The 27968-nt window shown below is 47.0% G+C and overlaps 1 protein-coding gene across 5 annotated transcripts; it reads left to right on the top strand.

Annotated features, from left to right (window-relative positions):
- ASCC2 (activating signal cointegrator 1 complex subunit 2) lies at window positions 1–27942 on the top strand. Of its 5 annotated transcripts, none has more exons than XM_063350866.1 (21): window positions 1–62; window positions 3093–3188; window positions 4996–5154; window positions 5487–5657; window positions 7332–7461; window positions 9402–9469; window positions 11082–11192; window positions 12100–12212; window positions 14257–14331; window positions 14879–14986; window positions 16541–16609; window positions 17348–17422; window positions 17664–17850; window positions 18353–18615; window positions 20274–20393; window positions 22162–22247; window positions 22437–22620; window positions 23889–24113; window positions 25896–26007; window positions 26577–26653; window positions 27179–27942. In XM_063350866.1, exons 2-21 carry the CDS (start codon window positions 3108–3110, stop codon window positions 27345–27347), a joined length of 2583 nt encoding a protein of 860 aa, XP_063206936.1. In that variant the 5' UTR covers window positions 1–62; window positions 3093–3107; the 3' UTR covers window positions 27348–27942. The 5 variants fall into 5 exon arrangements, with proteins under 5 accessions (XP_063206936.1, XP_063206935.1, XP_063206937.1 ...); XM_063350865.1 differs by having other exon boundaries at window positions 3089–3188; XM_063350867.1 differs by having other exon boundaries at window positions 6–62; window positions 3089–3188; window positions 18401–18615.
- The last annotated feature ends 26 nt before the right edge of the window (window positions 27943–27968 follow it).

The following is a 27968-nucleotide window of genomic DNA, read 5'->3' as shown; positions in this document are numbered from 1 at the left end:
GTCGCTGTACCGCGGAAGTGCGGTGCCGGCGGCGGGGCCGTGGCGGCGGGAGGCTGCTGTCGGTAAAGCGGGCCCGGGGGCTGTGTGGGGGTCACTGGCCTGGGGCGGCACCGGACAGGGCTGGGTAGGGTTGGGGGGCAGGGACTCGGGGGTGTCCGGAGCGACAGAGCCTGGCTGTGCCGGGGCATGGTGTAGGGCCGGCGGGGCCTGGAGGGGGCGGCGGGGCCTGGGGCCGGGGTTGGGTAACGGGGCCTGGGGCCGGGGGTGTGCCGGGCTCCGGGAGGGGCTGGGCCTGGCTGCGGTGTGTGGGCAGAGCTGCATTCGGTGCCCGGCTGGGGACTCGGCGGTGGCTGCTGGTGGCCTGCTGGAGGTCCCTGCGGTGCAGGAGCAGGGGAAGGTCGGGGCTGGTGACAGTATATAACGGGGGGTGTGCGTCCCTGGCTTCGGCCAGCTCTCTAGTAGCACAGCCGGTGGTGAAGCTGCAGTGTGGGACCTTTCCTTGGCCAGCAGTGCTGTGGTGGCTGCTGCAGCCCCAGCAGTGTGCCCCTGGCCATGGGTGTCCCTATGTCCATGCACCTCTGTGCTGGACTGTCCCCATGTCCGTCTGTGCACCTCGCCGTGGGTGACCCTGTGTCCGTGCATGCACCTCGCCGTGGGTGTCCCTGTGTCTGTCTGTGCACCTCACTGTGGGTGTCCCCGTGTCTGTCTGTGCACCTAGCCTAGGATATCCCCATGCCTGTCTGTGCACCTCGCCATGGGTGTCCCCATGTCCATGCCTGTGCATCTCCACCATGGATGTCCCCATGTCTGTCTGTGCCCCTTGCCCCTGACATCCCCATGTCCGCACACCTTGGTGGAATAGTGGGAAGCATGGGGCAGAGAACGTTTCTGATGCTGTAAAAACAAGTTTCCCTGGCAGGAGTCTGGCTTGTTGTATTCTTTGCTAGGGCTGTTTGGCTTTTGTGCTGCGTGCCTGAGATCACAGGGTGCGACAAATTAATCGTGGCCTTGTAGTGTAGGCCAAAGCTCTTGGGCAGGAAAGCACATGGTAGTGACCAGGGATGGGTATTGGGGATGTTCCATACTCAGATTTATGCCCTTCTGCAGATGAATACGCTTTTTGTCATCTCTTCCAAGATGTTTTCGATTTGGACTGGAGAGTTTGATGCTTGGCAGGCTTGAAATGAGACACAATGTTTTTCTTCCTTGTTGCAAACGCATGCTTCTGTGCTGGTTTTGGCTGGGGTAGAGTTGATTTTATCCACAGTAGTGTGGGGCTGCGTTTTGGTTTTGTGCTGGAAAGAGTGGTGATAACACGGGGATGTTTTCGTTAGCGCTGAGCAGCGCTTACACAGCGCCAAGGCCTTTTCTGCTCCTCACACTGCCCCACCAGTGAGCGGGCTGGGGGGGGGGGCACAGAAAGTTGGGAGGAGACACAGCTGGGACAGCTGACCCCAGTGACCAAAGGGACGTTCCAGACCATATGGTGTCACCCTCAGCGTATAAACTAGGGGGAAAGCTGGGGGGGGCACTGCTCAGGACTGGGTGGGCATCGGCCAGTTGGTGGTGAGCACTTGTGTTTTGTTTGCATCACTTGTCTTTCTTGGGGTTTATTTCCCTCTTTTTTTTTTTTTTGTTATTTTCCATTATTATTATTAATGTCAATTATTAAACTGTTCTTATCTCAACCCAGGAGTTTTCCCACCTTTATCCTTCCCATTGTCTTCCCCCCCATCCTGCTGGGGGGGAGTGAGCGACTGGCTGCAAGGTGTTTAGTTGCCGGCTGGGGTCAAACCACGACAGCTTCTTTGTGCGTGTTGGACGCACGAATGATTCCGATGATGTTGGAAACTTGAAGAGCCAAATTAAATATATGATAAGAACTGAAAAACACCTTGGCTTACTCTGCTGAAAAGTGTGTTTTTCAAAGAAATGGTTTATCATCAAGAAAAAAATTGAAAACACTCTTGTCAATATTCTAATCTTTAAACTCCCTTGGAAAGGCATAATTATTTTATGTTTTCTAAGCTGTCCAATATATTGGTGTTGCTCAAGTGCAGTTTCTTTCTTTTTTTTTTTTTTTTTTTTTGGTGTGTGTATGAAAAATCAAACTCTAAAATGTTAGCTGGCACAATTTTAGCCTAGGTCCATAGCAGACAAATTCTCTGGAACCAAAAACATTACTCTCTCCCTTGCTGTCTAAGCTGAGGTTGTGCTCCTGAATTAGCGTCGTTCAGCTGCAGGGACCCTTCTCTTGTTTTAATTGTTATTCTGCCCAGGCAATGGGAATGCAATTAGGTATGCATAAAAGGAGACTCGTGATCTTAGATCTTAACAAGAACATAACATTTCACAGAAAGCATAACACTATAAAACCCCAAGAAATGAAAAGCTCTATTAACCTGCAATTTTCATTTTTTGGTTAATATCTGAACTACTTAAACAGCGCATACAATAATTTCTTTTGAATTACTCTAAGGTTTGACTTGCAGTTAACTTCAGAAAGTTGATTGAAATGTTTCTGAGCTTAAAAATGCTGTTGTAGAATAAAATATGGTTTTGTGAGCACGTGGGAAATGGCAGGGGAAAGGAGGGCTGTGGTTTGTAGGCTCACCCTGTGTGCCTTCTCTGGATGAGTACCGAGGGATTCTGCCACGTAAGCACCAAAAATATTCTTTTAATAGTATGTTGGCAGGATGTCTTTCGATTGCCTCTCCAGTTTGTAATGTCAGGAGATAGTGTGCAGGCATTGAAAGAGACTGCAACAGCAGAGTTCAGCCCAGCTCTTCTGGAACCAGATTTTAAATATCAAGCTCCCATATTAAAAAATGTCCCAAAATGCTTTTTGTTGTCCTGGAAGGTACCAATGGCCTCTTGGTAAGGAACGGGTTTCTTCTGAGGCATGTGCCACGGGCTCTTGGGTGTTCCCTCAAGGTTTGGCGTTTGGGCGGTGTATAAATTGCTTTGCATAAATATATTTCCAGCTACTGCGTGTGAGAGTAAGGCTGTAGCCTCTTTTGTTGTGTTTTTGGTTGATTGACCTTGTAAAACTCATCCTGTGCTGCTTTTGTTTTTCTCTTTGCTGAAGACAGGAACAAGTCATCAGGATGCCAGCACTGCCGCTGGATGAACTCCAGCTGACAGAAAGGGATCCCAGGACAGGGAAGCTGAGAACTTTACCGGCACTGGTGAGCTGTGTTTTTCCTGAAAGACAAACAAGCCCTTTAACAAATAATTGTCATATATTCAGGGCTGGGCAAAACTAGCCTTTGGTCCAGGATGTGATGAAATTTGGTCAGCTTGCTGTTAAAGAATTTCACTAGACGGTGGGTACCTCTAGGTTTGCTTTATTGACAACTCAGAGTTGGGCCGTCACCTCAGTGAGTGGCGAAGACGGACAAGGAATAATCTCATATATATACAGTTGAAACAAACATGACATAATCGGTATTTTTTTTATCCGAGAGGGTCTGGATGTTCCTTCACGACTTCTCAGTTCTTTATTCTTCAGTAATTTCAAAAGTCCATACAATTCCTCTGTCTCAGGTGATTCTTTATTGTCTCGTTCCCGTTCCCCTTTTGAAGTTGCAGCTCACTGGTGCAGTCTCTGGTCACCACGGTCTCTTGTCTTCTTCAAACAATCTTCACCTGTAGGATTCTTAGAAACTTAAAATATTCTATTAATTATATGCTTAGGCTATGTCTGTTTTTGAATGCCCAACCTTTTCGAAGTTAATCACTTATTTCCTATCTATTTTTCTGTCTTACGCCTACTATCTACATTCACTATTCTGTCGATTCAGCTCGACTGGGTTTTGAGCCAGCCGTGGTAAGGGCTATACAAAGGACAAACCAGCAGTACTTTTCTGTGCTTGCTCAGTATTGTTCTTACCACCTGCATATTATTAATCAATTCTACAATGCTATAACCTGTCTACTCATTGATACATAATTATTCTCTATATTAAAAATTAAGCTCGGTCACGGTTCGCTGCTGCCTAGGAGTCTACAAGCCTATTCCTTTTACACTTGCCTCTTAAAGAAATTGTTTTCAGCGTGTTTTAGCGCATTTAGATAGTTGAGAATTTTATTTCAGTGATGGGCAAATGAAAATGTACTATGTTCAACATCTGTGGGAAACTGTTCTCCCAAACCTCCTTATTCTTTTGAGGAACGGCCTGATTAGCAATGTAAACTTTGCTGCAATAGAGAGAATGCTTTGGGACGTTTTGCAAGTTCCCAGACTTTGGGAAGTTTAGCTCTGAGCTGTAGCACTGGGATAAGTCCGTCCATCCACTTGCTGCATCCCGTGACCTCCCGCTGGGTGAAATCAGAAAATTCAACCCACAGTTAGGCTTTTCTCCCAGAAATAAGGCGTGGAGAGAGCCTTCTCCTGGGCCTGTTGCAGAAGTGGGACCTGCCGGTGATGCTGCTTGCTCGCGAGCAGGTTGACCCTGGGCATGTGCGGGGCTGAGGCAGAGCTGGAAGCTGCTGCTGCTGCTATTCAACATGATTCTCATTCTAGGTATTTGGGCAAAGCCTGTTCAGTAACCCTTAGGAAGGGCAGGGAAATGTTTCTTCTCTGCATTTGGTGGTCACGTCGGTTTGACTTCATGGAATATTGTGCAAGAACCAGTTTGGAGGAAAAAGAGAGAGTGCAGGGCACATTTCAAAGGCATGACATTAAGCTGTTGCTGTTTGTTTTGAAGGCGTGGGAGGATTGCTTTGCAAGGCTTGTGGTTAATAGAACGCATGGAGCAACATCTACCAAATTACGAAGGGCGGAAAATATTGCTGATAAATAAGGATGTAAATCCACTGATCTGCTGCCTTGAAAGATTAGAAAATGGGAAGTTACCAGGGAACCGAATGTCAGATTGTATTACAGTGTAATTTTGTGTCGGTTTCCTAAAATTCAGTGAGCGGCGCGAATGGTAACCGAGCGTTCCTGTCACTTGGTCTGTGGTTTTAATCCAGCGTTCTGGCTTTCCGCAGCACCCAGAAATCAAAGCGGATCGGTCTTTTGTGCTATACAGACCGCCACCTGTTGTCAGAGACCCTGCTTTAGTGGAAGAATTCTTGGAGCGAGCAAAATTCATTGCAGATGACCTGAACTGGCTCCTGGCTTTGCCTCATGACAAATTTTGGTGCCAGGTAATAACTGTTTTGTGGACACTGGAGAAGAAGCATGAACAATCTAGGTGCTTGTAAAAGCCACGAACTTTAAATCGTTTCCATAAAGACTTGTATGTGCTCATTATGTCGTTTGTCAAGCATTTTAATGTTAATTACTGCCCCTCAGAGTGCAAAGAAAGTAGTATTTCCCCATAAATTTTTCATTGGGGATTTTAAGAGTTTGCTTGTATTTGATGCGTACGTGGAGCCTTTTAGCACTCTTGAATGTTTTAGAGTGCTTTTAAATTTAGCTGGGCTGCCCATGAACGCAACCTGCGAATGTGTGACATTCCCTTCTTTCATTGTGCAAGGTAATATTTGATGAGACGCTTCAGAAATGTCTGGATTCCTACCTGTGCTATGCCCCTCGCAAGTTTGATGCGTTTTTGGATTGCCATCCGGAGGTGAATGAAATGCAGAAATGTCTTCATCGGAGCGTCTTCCTGACTTTCCTCAGAATGTCCACTCACAAGGAGTCCAAGGTAAATATCTCTTTGCCTTGCAGGTGCTCCGGGCTGTATAGCTTAGGAGAAAAGACAGTTGGAGAAATTAATCATGTTTCTTACTCGCGTGTCCAACTGCATTCCTCTCCCTGGCTGTTTTTATCAGTCTGTTCCTCTGTATGGAGATGATAACCACTCAGAGCTGAAGTATCTGAACTATGCGGTGATTTCTTAGGAAGGAGATCCAGGCAATTGGCTAAGGAATAGCGGGTTAGCCATGTGCGGTGGTGTGATACATCGGTATAAGAGGAAAAAAGAGCAAGTTGGCCTTCGTACAGCTGGGTGGAACAGAAGCTTTTCAGGACACCAGTAGCTGAGCGTTCGCTCCCTCATTGCCGCTTCCTCTGTGCCATGCGGTGTTGCGTAATCTGCGCTAGTACTTGTCTCTCCTTGAACTTTCCCCAAGTTCTGGACACACAATGAAATTGCTCTAAATTACTGTTTTCTCGGCGTCATAACTGAAAGGCATCCTCAGCCCTAATTGTGTGAGCACAGCTCCCATCAGCAGCTGTGGAATTCTGACACGGCCTTTGGGCAGGATGAGTGAGGCACCTTGTGTTTTAGCGATTGCTCCCTTGATATCCTCATTGGTTCGCAATGTGTTATTTAGTGATGTACTGAGTCTCTTGGTTACCACAGTGGTGACAATTCAGGACGTTTTGAGGAAAGTTCCTGGAGTGGGAGTTGGAGGAGTGGGGCGGGAACAGGTAGAAGGAATGCTGGCACCACTTCAGCGAAAATACGACACCTCTATGGTGTCTTTCATTCCAGGATCTGATTAAATCTTACCACTCCAATGAGGCAGACGAGCATTTGAAACCATTTTATAGTTGAGTAGTTTGAAGAGAATGAATAGTCTTTTGTCATGCAGGCTGTCAGCAGGAGTTCTAGAAATTGAACCCAGCCAGCGTAAAGCCCCGTCCCTCTGCTTTAGCAGGGGATGTGTGTACTACCTTTCACTGTGGTTGAAAACATTTGCTATCATAAGCACATTTGTCTTCTGAAAAATCCAAAGTCACGTTTTCGCTTGCTTGCTTCTCAATGACAAAGAGACTGGAATTTTTGTCGTCCAGAATTTGTGAAGAAATTCCTTCGGTGTCATGTGTTTTCGACAGCGTTCGGCAGTCAGGGTATAGAGCTGCCGTTCCTGGGTTTTCTTCCCACTTGTCACTGATGCAGTCTTTGGTGCCTTGGTTCTACTCTTCCAGGGTACCAGTAACCTCAGGCCGTGATCTCGGGTGCGTTTTTTCAGTGTCAGTGCCAGTTAAGTCATTCCTCCGCCTGGTTACTCATTCGTACGACTGAGCTGAGCCATTCCTGGGGCAGCTCAGCTCTTTGTTTGGCCATAGTGAGCCAGGTCTGGAAACTGAATGAACTGTCAGTGCCTTTTTGGTTTAACTTTTAGGTCGATTGGTTCATTTCGTGGTGCGGCCTGGCCGTACAGTGAGTGGCAGGAGGCCAGTGGGGTGGATGGCGTAGAGGCAGGGACAAGTAGCTGGGAATGTGAGGTTAGAGGGCTCTGGTGTACACCTTCTATGAAACAAAATCCTTAATACACCTTTGAGAGATGATTTTACAGGTGTCATAATGCTGGAGTTCTTGCAGAGTAAGATATGGATTATCCTTTAAATTACTCTTCTTTTTTCTTTGTAGGATCATTTTATCACGCCCTCCGTCTTTGGAGAAATTATTTACAATAACTTCCTGTTCGACATCCCTAAGATTCTGGATCTCTGTGTGCTTTTTGGGAAAGGAAATGGTCTCCTGCTCCAGAAGATGATTGGTTAGTTAAGCCAAGGAACAGCTTGTTGCCTTCAGGCTTTTGCTTAATTGTATAATGGCAAGTGATGACTGGGGTTTTACACCCATGTTACTGCTCGGATAAAGAATTCTAGTTGAGGACTCTATAATTTCTAGACCAATTTTTAGATCAGATTACTCTTTTTTTTTTTTTTCTTCTCTTTTTTCTTGTGATCTTCACTTATGTCAGGGAATGCATTGTGACCTGTTGGTTAGCGGTCCTGAGCTGGGCTCATGGCGTTTGGCGTGAACCAAGGCTCAGTTATGCCTCGTGCCAATGAAATGTGTCCTCGGCTACTGCCAGAGAAGTGTGAGGGCTCTGTAAACCCCTAGATGGGAAGGGGCAAACAACTCAATTCCTGGGCAGAGAGGGAGGAGGGTTAGGAGATGGGGCACAGTCAAACTGCTCATATGAGTCCTTTTGTTCCCAGAGCTGGGAGCCAAGCGAAACGTGCAATGTGTAGTAATCACTGGACTATGAAGTGGGAGAACGTGAAATTGCAATGCAGACATTGATTTATATAGTGCCTTCAAACCACAAAGCACTTCAGAGCGTTGCTCAAGCTGTGCTTATCCCCAGATTTCTCTATCTGTACGGACAGCCTTAGTGGCAAGTGCGTGTTAAGCAACATCTCAGCCTTGGATGTTAGAATCTGCGTAATGAAGAAAGAGCATGCTGGTTTAGCTTCTGTGTTTATCCGGTGCTCTTCTCACAAGGGAACTTACCTGTGATCTTTGACAGCCACCTGAGCACAGATGGAAGGGTACTTAACCTTGAATTAAGTGAGCTCTTCTTCCGAAATTCTAACCCACTTTGTCTGCAGTTCACGTAATGAAACTTTTCCCTTGCTTTGGTAGTTATTTTTGTCTCATTTCCAAGTTTACTAACACGAGAAGCATTAGAGATCGTGGGATGCGGTCATATTTCCAGACCAGAAAAGCTTAGATAAACCTTTGCATTTTTGAATCCTTTTATCCTTTTTCAGTAACTTCCACTCTAAATTCATCTGTCAAGCCTTAGAGGTGGGAAGAAGGCATGACAAGATAGGTAGCCCTCTTTTAGATGTGAAGCTTAGATATTCTGGGTCTTAAAATATTCTGAAGACGACCTAAGTGTCTGAAACCTCTTTTGAATTATACATACGCTTTAGAGTGCTGTGCAATAACGCTGCACGCAAGTGGCCGGTGATTTGCTCAGCTGATCATTTGCATTATGTTGTGACAGTAACGGCATGAGCAGTTCCGGGGTGTAATTCATAACTTGATAAACTTTAGGTTCTTCTCGGGGTATAAATTTTTCTGAAACCTGTCTCGTAATTCTTACCCGTGCTTTGTCCTTGCTGGAGAACTCTGTTAATTTTCGCTGTCTGAACAGTAATTCACAGGAAAATAGGCAGCCTCTGTGCTTACTTGGTGAGGATTTATGGTGTGCCATTACTCAGGGGAGTATTTTGTAAAGATAATGAAGTCCTAGTAATATAATAGCAGGTATTACTAAAGCCTCATTACCTTTAAGAAACATTCTGCAGAACATTTTCCAGTGTATGCTGAACTGTTATCAGTAATTAAAAGTCAACTCCGCTTGTCAAATAAAGGAACTAGGAATGTTTAGCGATAGTATTTGCATTATTCATTGATGCAGCCTCTGGGGTGTGAATCATCTAACATCTCGTTGGCTCTGCTCTGATGAGCGTATTCTCATTACCAGTTCTCCGGTTGCTCTGAGGAGTTGATGGGCCGGCTTTGTAGGAGTAGGGCCCATGTACGAGTTGAGAAGCGAGCCTGTGCCGTGTCCTCAATGGTTATGAGCTGTGTCGGGAGGGGCCGGGGGTGTCAGTAATAACACAAGTACAGCTGCTGCTGCAGGTTTGCTTGTTGGCGTGAATGTCTGAACTAATGGTCTCCTTCCCTCTTTGTTTTCAGAAAATATCTTCACTTGGCAACCAAGTTACTTCAGTGACCTAGACGAAACTCTGCCCACCGTCCTCCAGGTATGGCGTTCCTGCTTGGCTCAGATTCCATCTGGAAACATGGCATAGCTTAGAGGGTGGCAGGGAGCAGATGTGGTCATAGGCAGGCAGAATGTACTTGCTGTTGCTTACTTTCTCTCTCTAGTTCATGCTAACCTGTGTCAGGTAGTTTTTGAACCTTTATCTAGTATTACTTGATGACTATTCCCTATTACCTTCCTTCAGCTGATGGCCTTCTCTGCAGTTAAGCTCAAGGAATTTTCATTAGGCAGTTCAAAAAGCATTCTTTTTACGCCCCTGAAGTGGGGGAAGCATTGAAACTTAGACCAAAATCGTAGATCGTGAGAGGTAGCTAAGGCTTCACATAGTAGAATGGGCGCGTGTTAACGCTGCAGGTTCTCGGGAGCAAATGCAAATCTGTTGGAAGGGATGCATTGTTATCGTACAAAAGATATTTGGCATCTCTCCATGTCTAAGCTCTCATTTTCATAAGCAGCCTGTCTATTCCCCAGACACGGTAAGCAGGATTCACATTTAACCTGAGGGGGAAATCAAGGTGCCTTGACATCTTTGTACCCTGGAAATGTCATGTTTATGTCCTCAAAAAGCTCGCCTGTGCGCAAAAATAAACAAGCCCAAGGTACCATTTACCCCAAGACACCTATAATGTCACTTGAGTCTTTGAAAGCCCACATTTTTCTTTTTTTCAGTGTATTAAGAAACAGTTAGAGCTAAATCTCAGAGGTGATATCACGTTTGAAAAATATTCTAGGATGCAAGACCAAGCCTTCAAATGAATTACGGGGGAGGACAGCAGACAGTTCATTTGCTTTTGTGATCTACTACATCGGAGTGGTTTCTCTGTAGAATGCTGGTTTCTTTACTGTGTTTTTGTAACCATTGCAGGGTGATACCAGTGTATCTCAAGCGTATGGATGAAACAGCTCAAACAATGATGTGTCATTACTGCTCCGTAGAGTTATTTATGTGCTTACGCTGTCTCTGAAAGGAGTTGATACCTGTGTAGGTTTAGGAGCCTATGTGCCCCGTAGAATAGTCATATTAACCCCACGTAGGCAACGTCAGCGCCTTTAGCCACCCATTCACACGTCTCTGGGAGGAGGGTTTGACAAATCTCTTCGGGTGCAAACGTAGAGGGGTGGCTTTAAAGTTGGTCGTATGCCAGAGTTTGTTAGCAATCCGGAACCCGATTCTTTGATTATAAAGAAAAGCCACAAAATCTGTCCTGCTGACCTGAGGGGAGAGGGCAGGAAGGCTTTGGGACTAGCCCGTAAGCAGGGGGTGGTGTTAACTTCCCAGTTGTCCCACTGCTCCCTTGCAAATGGGGATCCCGGGTGGCCTCCCAGTGTTGGCTGATTTTCTCACACAGCGAAGGGTTTGGGTTAGCTGCCGTCCCTGTCTCAGCACCATCACCCTACGCAGCTGCGCTTCAATTGCACGCAAGTCGCGTGGGGTTTCAAAAGCGCGGTTTTGGCTGTTCCTCCTGCAGCCTGCAAAACTCTGTTGCAGCTTTCGTCTCACGCAGCTGCGGAAATAGTGACATATTGCATAGAAAGTGTGTCCCGCTGCTTTCCCCTCTCCGTTTTAACACTGTTCTCTTCTCTTGATCTAGGTGTTCAACAATATTTTGCATAAGTGTGGCTTGCAGTGTGAAGGAGCCTCTGCTGAGCCCCAGAAACTGGAAGAAAGAGTAAACGTGACTCCGGGGAACATGCCCCTCCAGGTAGAACTGTTGCTCCTTCCCCTCGCTGTTTGTGCTCCTGCAGACTGAACACTCCATGGAGCACGAAGACCACAGAGGGTCATTCTGTTCCCAAATACTGCTGGCTCATACAGCACATGGCTCCTTGTCATTGTTTCACTGCTTGTCATATGACTTGATGATAAAGCCTTTCCACCATCAGTTGGTTGCTTTGCTTGTGTGCGTTTCAACCATATCTGTTGTCAACGTCGGTTCTTTTTAAACCTGGCATCTTTTTTTTGCTTAACCACCTTGTAAGTAATGTACCATAGCACCTGACGGAAGTCTCCACGTAACCCTGACAGTGATCAGAGTTGATCTTTTCTTCAGAAATGTTTGTTTAGCAATACCGTACTTAAACTCTAGTTAATTAGGAGGGTTGTTTTGTGCAAAGACAGGCCCCGTCCCAGTGAGCATGGTCTTTTAAAAATCCTAGTCATACAATCTGTATGTGGGAGTTGTTACAGCTACCCTGGGAATGCATCTTGCTCCGAAATGGACCGCTGAAATTACCCCTTTAATTCCTGTCTTACTGCTGTGCGGTGCTGCCAGGCAGCTGGGGAAGAATACTGGATGTGGAGGATATATAGAGGGCAAAGCCACTGTCCAAACCAGGATCTGATGAGGATTCTTGTAATTTCCCAGAATCTTCCATGAGAGTGAGCAGTTGGGATTGCACTATAGATGTTTAAAGGATAGAAGTTGTAGTAGAGACGTCCCTGCCTCTAGTCCGAGTTGTGTGTAATGTGTTTATGATTGATAGCAGACTCTTTGTGCAGCCAGGAAAAAGGCTGGGGCTGAACATGCTGTGTCCCTGCTGGTGAGTTATACTGTGTTCCTACGAAAACTTAGCTGGCCTTTCTCTCAGTAATTGCTCTTTCTCTCTCAGGAGCTGAAGGATATCGTGCTGTACTTATGTGACACTTGCACGACACTCTGGGCGTTTCTTGACGTCTTCCCATTGGCTTGCCAGACCTTCCAAAAACATGAATTTTGCTACAGGTACATCTTGGGCTGCAGACAGAGCTTGTCTTGGCGAAGTAAAAATACTGAATGTGCTGCTGTGTCCTGTCCCGCTGCCTTCATCTTAAAAAGAGTAGACAGATTTAACGCAACTACAGACTGCTAGGTTCACACCGACAGGAATACAGAGACTCCCAGTAAATTAATGAATATAGGGACGTCTAGAGTTTGTTTGTTGTATGTTCACCTTCACCATTATCTAGATCCTAGAGCCAGGCAACAGTGACAGTAAATAGTACCCGCTGTGCTTTGGAAAGGGTGGAAAGGGAGGAGCTTTAAAAGGTTGTGGACAAAAAGAGCTTCCTGCTGTAGGACCTGAAGCAAGGGAAACAGAAAGTCTTGTTGAGTGATAGTCCATCAGGTCTGAAAATAAACGCTTTTCTTTGCTGTTACACCTAAGTTTTATGCTAGAGAACATTATTGAGGTTTGGTAAAAGCTGAGCGCCTGGGAGAGGGTGACAAGCCAGCGCTGTCACAGCTGGGCTGACAGCTCATTCCCTGTCCGACTCTGGATCACGCTGGCGATGAGTCAGGATGGTCTGAAGGACCAGACAGCCGAGTGTGTTCCCACAGAGGCTGCAGGTCCTTGAGTGGCACTTACCCAGCTCGCTCTGGCTGTGTTAAGCCCCCAGATCACCTTGTAGAGTCTTGCCATAACAGCCTTTGTTTAGGACCAACTGAAGTGTTAATTTATTGTCCTTACTTCCCCCGTTTTGTTTGCTTGTTAGTGAGAAGGAACACACGTTTGTGTTTTGCTTTTGTTTCCAATCGTGTTGCAGACCTCTGAAGTCTTACAGCGGCCGGTGGTTTACGGACCACAGGATGAGTTAACGCTGCTCTGGGGCGTGCAGGTTTCTCTCCTCTTTGGATGTTGTCGTCAAGTTGGTTATTGAAGGAAGGGCAGATTGGTGGCTGTTTGGATTGGCAAGCAGCGCTGCTTACTTGCGTGGTTACTCAGAGGAGGAAAGTCTTTTGCTTTTAATTCTACTGTTGAGGTCAGAGATGTGCTAAAATAGTCTTGATCTCTGTGCGGTGGGACAACAGCGACATTTTCATTACTTTTCAATATGGACTAATGACTGGGTCTTTGGAGTGTGGGGAGGGAAAATGATTTACGTGTCATCTTTTTGGAACCTCTGTGAGTCTGAATCGATCTGCTGGCGCTTCTAATTTCTCTCCCTGACTAATCGTATCAACCAGCTTCTGCTACATTTGCCTCAAGGATACTCATTTAACATATTTGGCTCTAAATATGAGACATGGACATAATGTTCCTCATGGAGCCTCTGCTCGTCAGTTCAGCAGGCTTGGCTTTTGCGCACAGTGCTGTAAACCATTAGTTGTAATTTCGAGCTACTGATGAGGCTGTTGCTCTGTGAGGGCGTTTCTCCACATCTCTTGGTGCTCCGGCCCCGAAGGAAAGGGTCTGCGTGGGCTGCCTGGCACGTAAAATGTGAAACTGCACCAAACTAACTTTCTTTGTTTCCTCCCTGCCCCATCCTACTGAAACACCCTCTTAGGCTTTCTGCACATTGGATACCTTTGTCTAAATGCCCACCTAGAGCAGAGCTGAATAGCAAGACCAGTAAGACTTTATTGGCAATCATATCCTGTTTCATATCCAGTTTTTAGCATACAGCAAGAAAGGGCCATAAGGATCTTGGAGTGGGAGGGGGTGTTTCGGGCTGGACTCCAGCATTTCAGCTCTTTGCAGGCTGCAAATTTGTGTTCGGGATGTTTCTCAGTTGGGCAGATTGTTCTTCTGTTCCGTAGCACGATGCTTTTCAAATGCGTTTCTTTGCCTACGTTTTCAAAGACACCTTGGTGGTTTCCTTAGAGTGCTGCTCTTGTCTAGCGCATGCCTGCTTGCTTGTGTTTCAGGGAACAAATAACAAAACGGGGTAACGCTAATGAGTACTGCTAGCGAGGAGAATTTAATGAAATTAACCATTTGATTTGTCTTTTAGCAAATGATTTTTGAAACCTCGGTTGACGGTTGCTGTTTTGTTCCCCCTTTCTGCAGATTAGCTTCGTTTTATGAATTGGCAATTCCTGAGCTGGAATCTGCAATTAAGAAGAGGCATTATGAGGATAACAGGTGAAAATGTCTGCAAAGGCTTGCATTTTCTTTTCAATAAAAGTCTTCCAGGGCTTAGTTAAAAATTCACTTAATGCTGCTTTACCCACCTCTCCAGAGTCTTTCTATCTTTTCTTTTGTGCTGCTTCAAAGAACTCGGAAGCTTTTCTAATTCCAAGTTTTCCCGGGCAGTGGGGTGACTAATGATTTCATTCACTGCTGTCTAAGAAGAAACGTGATGGGAGATGCATTTAAATTGTAACGAAGTGTGAAAACACGAATGACATCTGTGTATAGATGGCTCTCATTTTAAGGCGCAGGCTGTGCTGGTACAGTTGAGGTACCACGTGTCTAGCTGTCGGGACAATTGGTGGTTGAGACCAACTTTGTTTAGAGACTGGATTTGCCTTAATGACCATGAAATGGCTCTAATCTCTGGTCCTTGCAGCAAAGAAATGACTCTGCTAATGGAATCCCTCCTCTAGAGGGTTAACTCTGGAGTAGAGGTGTGTTAAAGATTCAGATCTCTTGTGCTGACACCAACAGTGTCTTTTTGCTCTCTCTGAAGTGTTTTTGCGGATTTGTGGAGAAGAATTTCACATTCCAGAAAGAAGATGATCGAAGCTTTTCACGTCCTAATAAACCAAGTCTGTCTGCAGCCCATCTTAGAAAGCAGGTATTGGCACTTGGGCGCTGTGGTACTAGCCAGTTATTCGATTGCTGTTATGGGGGAGATTGTTTCCTCGTTTTCAGATTTACTGGAGAAAATGAACAGATACTGCTGTTTGTGTTGGGGTAGTAGCCAAAGACTTTGGCTAAGATCAGAAGTCTGTTGTCCTGCACGTAGCAGGAATGTTCCCGATGGAGCTATGTGTTCCAGAACTGGTGTGGTGAGCTGTGTTTTGACCCCAAGAGTGGGATCATGCTGTGGTCCATCGAGCTTTCTAACCTCAACTTATGGCTAAGTTGCAAATTCTAATGGTCTGTGTAGAGACCTTGACCGAGACACCATAGTAAAAGCGATGCAGTGTTATAGGTCGCTGAAAACAGTCATTTTAAATCTAGATACTAGTGCCTCTGCCTAGTTCTTCCCCCCCCCACTACTGTGAAAATTGTTAACTGATAGCTCTGTGAGTAGTCTCACAATGAAGGCAAGTATAACTATCCTTATTTTAAAATAGAGAAATGAAGAGAAGTGAAATGACCCAAAATCGTGCTGTGGACGGGGGACAGAGCCAAGAACCTGGGTCTCGATTGGAAGGCCAGTGCTGCCTTGGGCTGGTCTCTCTTTGCCTGTGCTCATTACAGGTTTTGCAGGTGGCTGGTATCTGTGGCTCCTGTTTGGCCTGACTGTTTTCCCTGGTTTGATATTGGTAGAGTTGTCCAAAACGAGGAGGTCTGCTGGTGGAATTTCTTGTGAGAGACTTGGATTTGCTGCCTTGACCAGGATTCTGTCGGCCAGTGTGTCTGTGCTGTAAACCCAATCCTTAAAGGAGCGATAGCAGCCTTGCCTTACCCTTGCTTACCTGAGCAGTGCCTTTTGGTAGCCACCCGAATATTGACAGCGGAAATAAAGAGCGTAACGTGTTCAGATTCCACGGTATTAAGGACTATGTATACTTCAGAGGTAGTAAAGAACAGCTCCAGAAACTCATTGCCAGTTTGACGAGAGCTGAGGCTCCTGCGAAAACGATACGTCCGGCTTCTGGAGAAGTACCTTTTTTGAACACCGATCTTCTGTAGAGAGCGTTCTGTCCTGCTGTGAGGCTCGAGGCATCAGCAGCAATGGGAGGCTCCGGCATTAGAACAGAAAGGCTGCACTAGGAGTTTGCTTGGCATGTGTTCTCACAGACTTTCTGGGAGGTTCACTGGTATAATCCCAAGACGTATAATAAGAGTGCAATTACAAAAGCGCCACACGCCCTTCTCTGCTTATTGCAAGTCAGAGGCATCAAGCTATGATTTGTTAAGCCTCTCAGAAGCCTTGTAATTCTAACTGCGATACAGCTTTAGATCTGGCTGGCTGATGAAGCCATAAAAGAAACTCGCTTCCATTTGACCCTTTGCTCCTGTGAAAGCCAAAAAGTGGTCGGAAATTTATTTTCAAATGGGATTTTCCTGTGATGTATGAGTGTGACTAGTTTGGCTAGTGAGGCAGAACGTGGAGATTGTGCAATGCGGTAGGCTTGCCACTGAGGTTTTCACTCTGTTGTGCCATTGCTTTCTGTAGCTGTGAGAACATTCAGCCTTTTATTGAGGAATTTCTCCAGATCTTCACTTCGGTGCTTCAGGAAAGGAGGTGAGTCTTGCTGAAAGAGGCCCAAAGGGAGGGTCAGCTTGCCTTCCTCTTCCATTCTTTACAGCAGAATTGCCCGAGACATTATTATGAGGCATTACAATGCATCTGGGAGTTAGAAATCATTCTAACTAGTTGGGAGAACTGCTGCCAGAGGATGTCAGACTGCAGTACAGACTTTATTGTAAAGGTGAGGAGGGTGTTGCATGACGCTAGAGAATGTTATTCTTCGCTCTCTTTAATCTAGGCTGTCGAAGTGGAGGGTAGCAATTTAGCCATTAGCTACTCTGACAAGTTAGGCTATTATTACTAATCTGTGCTTTTCCACTGGGGTGACCAGACCAGACAGATATCAAGTGCTAATGCTGAAGATGCAAAGGGAATAAGTGGCAGAACTGGGAGTTTGGTGTCGTCCTCCTGACGATGCTGTCGTTCTGATCATGTTGAAGTCATAAACCATCTTTTCTCCGTAATGTGGCGCTGGGTTACAGGTCTCAGCATAGTGAGGAGTGTTGCAGCTGGCTCCGATGGCTCGGGCGGGGAAATGTTGCTGCAGTGTAACGGGGGCAAAATCAAACATGGCAACCCGTGCTGGAATTCAGTATCGGGCGAGAGGTTGTACGTGTTCCTGCCTGAGCGGCGAGGAAGTCAAAGTGGCATAGCGGGGATGGCAGCGTGTGATAGGTTTGCTGGTCGTTTATTCTTGAGCTCGACTGATTAAACTTGCTTCTGCGATTTCAGATTTCTCCGTGACTATGACGAGCTGTTTCCTGTTGAGGATGATGTCAGTCTGCTTCAGCAGGCGTCCTCCACGCTGTATCCTTTGCTGTCACCTTGGGGTTTTGCAGACCGGGCTGCTCTTAGATTCCTTCACGCCAGTGGCATTTCCAGTGTTGCTGCCTCTGATTAAGCTGTGCGACTGAGTGAGGGAAAGGGTTTTTTTCTCTTAAAAAGAGCAAGGGGAGAATGTAAACGTAGGCACAGGCTTGGGAGTCACTGATAGTTGCGTAGGTCTGAGTATGTGCATCTAGAAATGTCCTCAATGCTGGCCTATTAGAGATGAGACCAGGACAGCCTATATCCTCCAAGCAGTGGAAAGCGCGTGGGAAGGGGTAGACAGGAAAAAAGCCCAAATCGTTAAAGATCCAACACCACCAGCAACATCTAATGGAGCGTCAGCCGTCGTGGAGAGCCCTGCTGAGGACGTGGAAGAGCTCGGGGCCGCATACGCGTCGGAGGATGAGGTGAGTGGAGCTGTGCGGGCAGGGCTGGCCTCTGCTCTTTCTGTCCTTCCTTCATTTGTCTGTGAAGAGAGGATTGGTTTGCTCCGTTTTGGAGATCGCATGAGATTTACTCTCCTTTCTTACCTTTGCTAGATTTCAGTGCAGCCTCACGTGCCATGTGAAATGAGAAACAAAACTACACCTGAATCCCAGCTTTATCTTGGAGCAAATTGCTGTTGGCTTGGCTTTCCGGCTGCGGTGGTTAATTGAAGTACTGTGCGTCATCGCTGTAGTTCGTGGGCATGTTTTTTAAACGCACAGTTCACATGTTATTTGAGGAAGGGGTTCTCCACAGTATCCTTGCTGATTCGGAGACAGACAAAAGTGGTCTTGTGCCCCCAGCCTGGGTCATGGACCTTGTGTAGTATAAACAACGTAACTGATTGCTCTTCTTTGTGTTTAAATTCTGATAACCCAGACTGCTCCTTTCCCTTTCTTAATGTGCATACCTGCCTTCCCTCAGCTGCTGGTTCTTTCCGGTAATGCCCCCCGTTCTGTTCGGTACCTGCAGTGCGCCGGAGCAGCTGCTGCGCCCATTGCCAAGGTGTCAGGGGTGGAGCTGGACTCTCTGATCTCTCAAGTGAAAGACCTGCTGCCAGACCTTGGGGAGGGCTTCATCCTGGCCTGCCTGGAAGAGTACAGCTACAACACGGAGCAAGTGATCAACAACATTCTAGAAGATAAACTGGTGCCGTACTTGGATAAGCTGGACCGTACAATGCAAAGGTGTGGGACAACTTCTGGCACAGCTTCCATGCCTTCTGTTTTTTCCTTTGTGGGTTATCATTTAACATCATTCTTACTGAAGGTTAGACAACTTGTAGAGCTCTAAGAAGTTGGCTGTGCGTTTTCTCGGGGTAGATTATCTGCAGTGAGAGCTTCTCGTTGCCATCTGCCCTCGTTGCGTCCCTGCGGAGGCCTGGAACATTCACTGTTCAGCGTTTCAGTAGAGCGGGTGCTGGGTTGTGTTTTGTGATGGGGGGGAACAAAAATACTTGTACATCAAACACTCAAATAAGAACCATTAAAATCCCATCACGGGGATACGGGCTTAGCCCGGGCTGGGCAACAGAACGTGTTGCCTTCACAAGTTATTTTGCTGCAGAGAACAGGGTCGTAGGTGTTAAAATCCCAGCTGTCCTGCAGCAAAGGGCATCTTCAAAGGAACTAATTCAGCTCCAATTCAACCTGCAGAGTCAAATACGGTATTTGAAAGGGGATTTTCTGTTTTGCGATTGAAGATAAACCAGAGAAGAGTCTGGAAATGCCAATTTAGACCCATTTTTATCTACCCTTTGACAAACTTGCCAGCCTTTTGCTTGCTTCTTCGGGTTGTGCATGGGATGTAGGGTTTCTGGCTGGCAGTGGAACTGGGTTGTTTTAGTTTGCCTGCAGCTGCTAGCATGTGTTTGTGCTGCAACAGCAGTTTCTGACTGGGTGTCAGGATGTGAATGTGCTGTTTGTTCACATTTCATGGAGGAACGGGCAGACTGTCTCATTGTTGCATTAAAAAAGGAAAGCATCTTTATCAGAAAAATGATGTGGGGAAAAAAAAAAAAATCTTAGTTTTGCAACAATCTTCATGCTCTCACAGTCGGATCTGCTGACTTCGGCACAAGCGATGTGGGGTGGGCTTTCGGAAGGGTTGGGGTTTTTTCTGCAAAGCCAGCAGTTACAGAAGATAGGGCTGGATTTTTATTCCCTGCCTCTTGCATCTTCAAACAGAACCGTCAGTTCAATAGCAAATGTAGAATTTTGATCACTGCTGATTTTAGAAGTGAGCACAGCAGCGTTTTCAGATGCCCAGCTGAGCTAACAGCACCAACAAAATGGATGTAAAAATAATGGTCTTTTGACTTAAAAGTTGAACAAATGTAAACCCGCAACCCTGAGAAAGAATTAAGAAGGAACCATAGGGAGATAAATATCCTGAAATCAAGAGCAGCAAATTATTGGATTTTTTTCCAGCACGTAATTCATCATACTTAGTGTTTGGCTTTACTGAGTCACTGCTTTGAGACCAGGCAGGCTGGATATTCCGTGCTGCTGTACAGTTTTACTTAAATGAACGGAAGAATTTTCTTTTGGGTTTTTGTAAGTTGCTTTAGCTTCCCCGCAAAGAGAAGCTTCGAAAATTCTGCCTTTTATCGCAGACCAATGCCGCGTAGTGATTGTGCACGTACTGCAGTGTGACATGAAGGAACAGCAGCCTGTGACCCACTCAGCCAGCGCCACGAAGAGGAGCGTGGTGTGCTGCGGGTGACACTGAGACTGACAAAGACTAAAGCAAGGTCTCGGGAAGGAGAGGACTTGGTCTTCCTCAGCTCACCTTTGTTTTTATTCTCTCGGTCTTTTTTCTTTTTTTTTTTTTTCTTTTTTCACAGACAGCTCAAGCCAGACCCTACTCCTCTAGTCACTTCTCGCCATAATGTTTTCCAGAATGATGAGTTTGATGTTTTCAGTAGGGATTCGGTGGATGTTTCTCGGATACAAAAAGGCAAGCGGTGAGTATCGTGCGCCCTTAATTAACCCTGTCTGTCAGGAGGAATAAATACCTGTGAACCTGTAAATTTATTTCTCCTACAAACCTCCTGCAGGAATTTGTTGGCAGAGGGTAAGGCGTATCAAAAACGTTTCCCTTCTATTTCTCTGGGAAAGTAAAATGAAGTATTGTTTGGGGGTTGGTTTCAGTTAGCGTTTTTCCTGATTGGTTTTCCTCTGTATGCTGCTAGAGTTCGCCCTGCCAAGCTCGTTTGTAGTGTCGGGCTCTTGCTTCTTGGTCTTAGTGTTAAACCTGTACTGAGCGACAAACCTTGAAAAGCAACCACCTCTGCGAGCCTGGGATTGTGACTCCGAACTGAGAATGGTTTGGTTTAGATCCAAGCGAAGCTTCAATATCCATCTACTGCAAAATCCGATAGCGCTCAGTGGCTTAGACTACCTTTGTTGTTCCTGCTGCTGTAAGCGTCCTGCGGAAGGGCATTCCCTTTGCTTTCCGCCTAGTTTGGCGTGTTGTGCTGTGCCACGCTCCATGCAGATTTCGGTTAGGGCATGGTCCTGCTGGCTCCCATTGATGTCAGCGGTACCTCCGCGTATGGTTGATTTGTTTCAGATTCTTTTTATACGCTTTCTTTAACGAGCCAAGTCTGATCTTTATGTCGGTATGTGTTTCCACAGAACGTAAATAAAAGTCTGGCTGGAGATGGAGCCGCATGAGAGCCTGGGACTTCTTGGTTAAGGTTTTGGTTGCAAAGCTGCATCAGGTCTCAGGACAAAACCGCTTTTGTCCCAAAGTCCAGTGGAACAACTCTCCAGCAGCAGTGCTATAGTGCTTGTATTGCCTCAGCTAGGCAAGAAAATCTTTGCTTTTCTCTCTGGCCAAGGCAATGACTTTCTGAAGTGTCCATAGCGAAGAAATCACAAGCGCAATCTCTCTCCTTCCTCCTCGTTATGTTGCCTTGCTCAGAGTGCAGGCAGGCACCTTGTCAGCAGGAGCCTTGTGCACAGGGAAAGTTATCGCTCGGTTATCTCCCACCTCCCCAGCGTTTCGCACGTGTGGGTGGCTGCCGCAGTGGCCGGCCGAGGCCAGAGAGCAGTGCAGCCAGCGTATGGAATAACGCTGCCGGCAGCTCCCTCTGCAGATCACTCAAAGAGCTTTGGAAGTTGTCAATCATCCCTGAGCTGGGTTTTGGGACCCTGCTCCCATGGCTTTGCCCCCCGGCTGCTGCCAGGGAGGCCGTGTCGTCTTCTTCTGCCAGGGAGAGCTGTCATTTCTTCTGCTGCACTGTTACGCGGCCTCTTGGGATTATCCTCTTACTGCTGCTGTTCCTGGTGGCTCTTGGCCTCCCTCGGGCTATGTCTTCATTTCCAAACAGTTGTTCTTACACTGAGAACGCTCTCTCTGCAGGACTCCAGACATGTTACTTATGTTTTGAGTGGATTTTAAAACCTGGAGGTAACTAGCTGGGACCAGCAATGCTGATCCCTACGCCCAAAGTTGACCGTATCTAACTGAGTCAAAGGATAAGCTATAGTACCTTGCTCTCTAGGATTGAACATTCAGAACTCCATAAATATGAAGAGTGTGTCCTGGCAGCACTAAAAGTGCAACTTACTCCGTAGAGCTTGTTCCACAAGTAAGAAACCTGAGGCTTTACCCAAGCATTCCCCTAGCCTAGTTTGGCATCTGCTCTGGATTCGAATTCTATCAATGTTTTTTCTTGTTTTCTCCTTTTTAAAATCTTTTGCTCACCAAATACTGCTTGTGTTTAGAGTGGTGTTGCTGCCTAAGCGTGACGTCGCGGTAGCGCTTCAAGAGGCGGATCAGGTTGGGTCCCATCGCACCAGCTGCCGTGCGGGTAAGCGTTAAGCAGTGTGGGGCAGGGACTGTTAAGGTGCAGGAGAAAGCCACACCGGGATGAGGAGGGAAACAAGCATGAGGAAATGACCATCCTAGCGTATACGTGATTCTTTGCTGATCCTGAAAAGCGATCTCGCCTGTCTCTGCCTGTCCAGCCGTAATTGCTAGCTGGATCTGTCTCTTGAAGTCAGAGCACGTCCTGAACACCATGGGACTAGAGGAGTTATCCCACTGTTTTTCCTGGAATTGGTGCCCGAAACATTTCATTGCGGCTCTTCTGCAGTCATCGGACCAGCTCAACAGGAAACAATTATCAAATACTTAGTTCAGTCTCATGCTGAATACCAACAGAAGATGTTATCCCAGCCTAGGTATGTGCGAACTAACCACATGCTTTGTAGGGCATTTTGCAGCTAAATGCAGGCGTGTAACAGCGTGAGTCACGTTAGAGAGGGGAACCACAGCCATCTGCAGTGTTACTTTGCTTTGGGATTCTTAATAAAAATCAGGCCGCTTAGATCACTTCCCCGCTGCTTGCTAGTATGTCACATAAGTCTGTCCGTTCTTGAGTCACCGACAGTCTGCCTCGGACGGGTGCTTTCTCTGGTAATACCCAGATGCCAAACAGATCGCTGGTAGGTGTGACTTTCTAGGCTGTGAGGGCTGCAAGTTGTCCTGTGGGTACTTGACAGTGGAATCCCTTGTTGCTTTGTTGTAAGCTGGCAAAGACTCGGCTGGGCTGAAAAATGGGACTTCAAGGAGTTTACGCTTGTGCAGCTTGAAACACAGCATCGCAGCGGTGGCTTTTTAATGCCTCTGTCAAAATTCTATTTCTTGGTCTTCCCTTCTTTAAAATGACTATAATTTACTTGCCTTTTAATTTTTTTTTCTTAAATTGTATATGCAGTGCTTTGAGATAGGTTGGATCAGAATCACTAGTCTACTCTGGTTTGTTCTTTGCATTCTTCGTTGTGTTTATCCTAATCTTTACTTGCTGCACTGGTCATTTTTGGGCTCTTCCCACCTACATTCGTATTTTGCATCTCACGTTTGTAAGTGGAGGTTCTTGACTGTAGGAACACACGTGTCCGGGCAGCAGTTACTCTACTGCAGCCCTGGTCCATGATTTGCAGCCGTGCGTGCTACCGCAGTGAGACGATACTGCAGCAGGGTGTTAGAGGGCACTCTGGGCCTTGCAGAGCCGCCTCCGAGACTGGAGTCTCAGCCCCAACAGCTTGCCATTCAAGATTCACTGGGCTTCTGGTGTTATTTGGGTCTTGGCCAAATTTTGTCTTGGCTATAATTGCATTTGGCCTCCTGTAAAAGCTTCCTTTCTGTCTCAAATGACAGTGGCGGTCTCCAATTCCTTGTTCTTATCTGCTGCGTGATCTTGCTGGGCTTCTGTTTAAAAATGACTTTGTTCCAAGCCAGGAGTGGCTGTTTTTAGTAGCCAGACAAACAGCCCTGTTATAAATCGGAGGGGAAATAGCTTTAGTAGTGCTTGTGGAGTTTGAGATGAGACTTCTGTTGCTTCAGCTTCCCCTTCCTAACAGGAAAAAAAAAAAAAAGTAACTTGTAGAGAAGATCTTCACGCTGCCTTTCTGTGTCTGCCTCTCCGTTTCCATGCTGTGGAGTGCAGGAGGGAGAAGGACACGACCAGGAGTTTGCTGAACGACAAGCGCCTGGTTGCTGAGCAGAAGGAGCGCTACAGCCAGTACAGCGTGATTGTGGAGGAGGTTCCTGTGCAGCCGGGAGAAGCTCAGCTCTACAAGGAGGACTATGAGGACGAGTACGATGACACTTACGATGGAAACCAAGTGGGGGCAAATGATGCTGACTCGGACGACGAGCTGATCAGTAGGAGGTAGGTGCTGGGGCTTCAGTGAATGGGAGGCTGATGGGAATCGCCACCTGGAGTTGGCCGGCTGGCACAGAGCTCTTCAACGCTGGGGTTTGGGCTCTGTTTCTCAACGAGGACGTGCGTGCTTCAAACCACCCCTTTTTCTGCTGCGGCTGCTTTCTCCGTAACATGCCAGGAGGGAGATTTGGGTCTCCCTTCTCCCGTTGGTAGGGACTGCCGCCGTGGCGTGCGCCCAGGACCTTCTGGGGCTTCCGCTTTCTGTGTCTGCGGGACTCAGCCATCGCCTCAACTCGTCAACAAATCTAAGAGGGGGGATTTGCCACTGCGTTGAAACTGGCACTCGGCGGTGCTTCTGCTTACAGAGAACTATCCTGCAGCGGGGGAGAATGGGCTGTCTTGGATAGTTGGGATTGAGTGTAGCTGGGCAATGTAAAATGACTGGTTAGCAAAGGAAAACTTCAAAATTTGGAAAATTGTACAACCGGAATTCTTCTCCGTGCCAATCCCCTCCTGAGCCACTGCCACCTGGAATTCAGTCCTTGATGGAGAGCACAGCACTCTCCACAATGACTGACGATTAGCTTCTAAGAAGCAAAGGGTTAGTTTGGGGTGGAGGCCGTAGAATATTTATTTTAGAAATAAGAGCTAGAGACAGAAAAAGTGTTTTAAAAGCTGCCTTAACACTTCTGAAAGTGGCCTTTTCAATTCTGATACCTTATGAAGGTGTCGCCGTTTCTAACCTCAAACCAAAATGCATCATTGGCGTTCATTTGTCTGTTTCTTTTTTTTTCTTTTTTTTTTTTTTCACCTCCTAAAGTGTGGTGAGGCTTCAATTTAAATCCTTTTTGTGGTTTGCCTGTAACAGTGTGGCACTGGGATCTTTTTCTCCTATTTCAGGTGCTCAGCGCTCGCTGCTCCTGGAGAGGCAGCAGGAACAATTAGCGGAGGTTACTGCCGAAAACTAGATCTATAGGTTTGAAGTAACAAAGGCTTTTCTGGTTTTACATTTATTTCTTTGGCAGTGGAACGGTGGATCTGAATTCCAGTAGAATTTAAGCATACGCATACGTGTATATATATTAAAGAAGAGCTATAGGCACGTGGTAAATTCCGCCTCTGCCCCCCAGGCCCTTTGCCGCTCTGCGTGTTTGGCGTGATTCATAAAGCCTGATGGATTCCTCCAGGTATTTCCCCCAGTAGGAAACTGGGGCACAGCAATGAAACTGGGGCTCCGTGGGTAGCCACTGACCAGTCATAGTGGTTTTAGAGGATGGCACTTTCTGAGCGTTAATGTTTCTGTCTGAGTTTGAGCGTGAGGTTTAGGGGTTTGTCTTTGTACCATAGATGTTCCCTGACGGGCGAGCTAAAGCCCAGCAAAGCGTCCTCCTTACTGATGCCTTGTGGCTGTGCCCGGATCCCCTTCTCCCAGAGGAACCAGTCGTTTCCTTGGAGAAATTCCTTGTGAGGTTTCAGGTTTTTCCTGACTTGTTCCTTTTTTTTTTTTTTTTTTTTTTTTTTACCTATTATTATTTTCAGTAACAACTTCATAGCGAACATTCCCTGTTGAAGAACATCTGTGTTCGTTAATTGCCCATGGCAAATGTGTCATTACCTACTGGGTCTCTTTCTTATTACTTTTTTTCATTTCAGGAAAAAAAGCCAAGTCCCTGAAATGTGTAGATTCTCCTTTTTTAAAGACATGATGCAAAACGAAAGGGAAACGCTTGTTCAGTGGAACGCTTGTGGCTGTAGTTTCTTCATTGCTGACTGTGTCTTAATTCTCAGGCCGTTCACAATTCCTCAAGTCTTGAGACCTAAAGGACAGGAGGAAGGACAGGAGGAGGAGGAAGAGGATGACGAGGAGGAGGAGGAGGAAGCCGAGAAGGAAAGAACAAAGGTGATATTTAGTTTGTGGTTGGAGTTGCATTAAGATTTACCATATGTCTTACCTGCTTCACCTGCAGAGTGATGTGGAGCAGATTTCCTCTTTCGGAGAGTGAATCTTTTAACAGTAGCCCGGAGACCGGGCTGCTTTTCAGGGTGGCTACTTCTGTGGTCTGCCGGACTGTGAAATGTCCCCTGAGTACAGCTATCACTGCTTCCTAGGCTGACCGCTCTGCAGCAATGACACTTACTCCGTGGAGAGGTTTAATCTCCTTTATTCCATAGGCAGGCGATGCCAGCAGAACACTTTGAGGGTCACTAATACTCCGTTGTCATGGATATACTGGAAATAGTGACGTTGATGGTGTTGCTGGCAGAGGTAGGATGTGGGAAGAAGTATCAGTCAGGTTTTCTGCCAGGTTTTGTGTTTAGAGTCACTGACACCAATCCTGCTGGCTCAGCCAGAGAGATAATGAACAACGAATTGACTCCGTTCCACAGTCCAACAGAATCACCTCCTGCTCTAGCCTTTTGCACGACGCCGATGAGTTCACTCACCTCTTTCCTTCCTTTTCGTGGCAGGACCATTTTGTGCAGGACCCAGCTGTGCTGCGGGAGAGAGCTGAGGCCAGGCGCCTGGCTTACCTTGCGAGGAAGGGGTAAGTGAGCGTCTCCCTCTGCGGGGTGAAACCGCGGCTCTGCAGTTAGCAGGTGTTTTGCTGCTGACCGGAACTGTTGAGGGGATATACCTGTTCCTTACCATTCCTGTACCTCAGGGTCACTACCACGGGGGCGTTCGCCTCCTTGCCCAACTTTTACTTCAGTGCTGGTTGTTCTGTCCCATCAAATGGGTAGGCACAACCCTTTATCATAAGCGGCAGAACCCTGTGCAAGATAGGATCTTGGAGAGCACAGCTTCCCAGAGCTTGAACAGCTCCCGCGGGGATTTCAGGAAGGTTTAATAGCTGGCTTTAGCTGACAGACTCGGCATGTAGAAGGACGCGGTCATTGTGTGGCTAACACTGATCCCCAGCTACTGCAGAAGCCCTGCAGAGCTGGGGTGAGCCGAGGCTCGAGGCCTGACGGCTGAACTCCGCACACCCAGTTGTTTCTCGGGATCGGTATATTTTGTCCCCTAGGTGTGCGGTGTGCTTGTTGTGATGTCCTTTTTCTGTCTGCTCCAGGCACAAGCACGACAGCTCTGCTGTTGTTGGGAATGTGAAGGGCCACGGGCAGAACCGGGAAACAGTGCAGGAACGAAGGAAGAAGGAAGCAAACAAAAGCACGAGAGCTAACCATAACCGACGAGTCATGGCTGACAGAAAGCGGAATAAAGGCATGATTCCTTCCTGAAAGACTCTTAGCGCCGGTGTTGCATCATCCCCAGTCCTCTGCTTGGGAGGAGGCAGCTGTGCTCCGTTCCCTCGGCGTTCCCTCTGCTCGGGGGACTGGATGTCGTGGTTCAATACCTGGCACTTCAGCTCGCGCGGAGTCGCACGCCCTGCGAGAGGGCTGCCCGTTGAAGGACAGGAGCTGCCCTCCCTGCAGACCCTGACTGCTCTCCAGTTCATAGAGCCGTGTGCGTGACAGCTCCGCGATGCGTCGGACAGGCTGCACCAGCCCCTCGTTTCCTCTTGTACTATTTGTAATTCTGAGAATTTTATTTTCATACCGGCTCCTTGTGCCCTCTCCGCAACTCAGGCGGGCTTCCAGGCCGCGCAGCGGGCAGCGCTGAGAGCAAGGCTTCCCTGGAACAGCCCTCGCGGCTTTCTGCTCCGCTGAAATGCCTTATCCCAAAGTACAACTTAAGGTTGATAGGGAAACGCTCAGACTATTCCCATTGCCGATGGACACAGAGGAGTCCAGGTGAATAAGATCTTACCATAAATTTCTATCCCTTGAGTGAGGCGTGTGAAAAAAGAACGTGCAAATAAATGATTTAAACCTTTTAGTTGGTGTTTTAGGCTCTTGCGA

The sequence above is a fragment of the Chroicocephalus ridibundus genome, chromosome 13, assembly GCF_963924245.1.
Source record: "Chroicocephalus ridibundus chromosome 13, bChrRid1.1, whole genome shotgun sequence".
Lineage (NCBI taxonomy): Eukaryota > Metazoa > Chordata > Aves > Charadriiformes > Laridae > Chroicocephalus > Chroicocephalus ridibundus.
This window is presented reverse-complemented; position numbering and strand designations above follow the sequence as displayed.

What these genes read in the sequence shown, in the direction of transcription:
- ASCC2 (XM_063350866.1), top strand. Translation starts at nt 3,108, where the DNA reads ATGCCAGCACTGCCGCTGGATGAACTCCAGCTGACAGAAAGGGATCCC. An exon ending in AAACATGAATTTTGCTACAG is followed by an intron (nt 12,213 to 14,256) that starts GTACATCTTGGG and finishes CCCTTTCTGCAG; the next exon opens with ATTAGCTTCGTTTTATGAAT. An exon ending in CGGATACAAAAAGGCAAGCG is followed by an intron (nt 20,394 to 22,161) that starts GTGAGTATCGTG and finishes GCTTGTGTTTAG; the next exon opens with AGTGGTGTTGCTGCCTAAGC.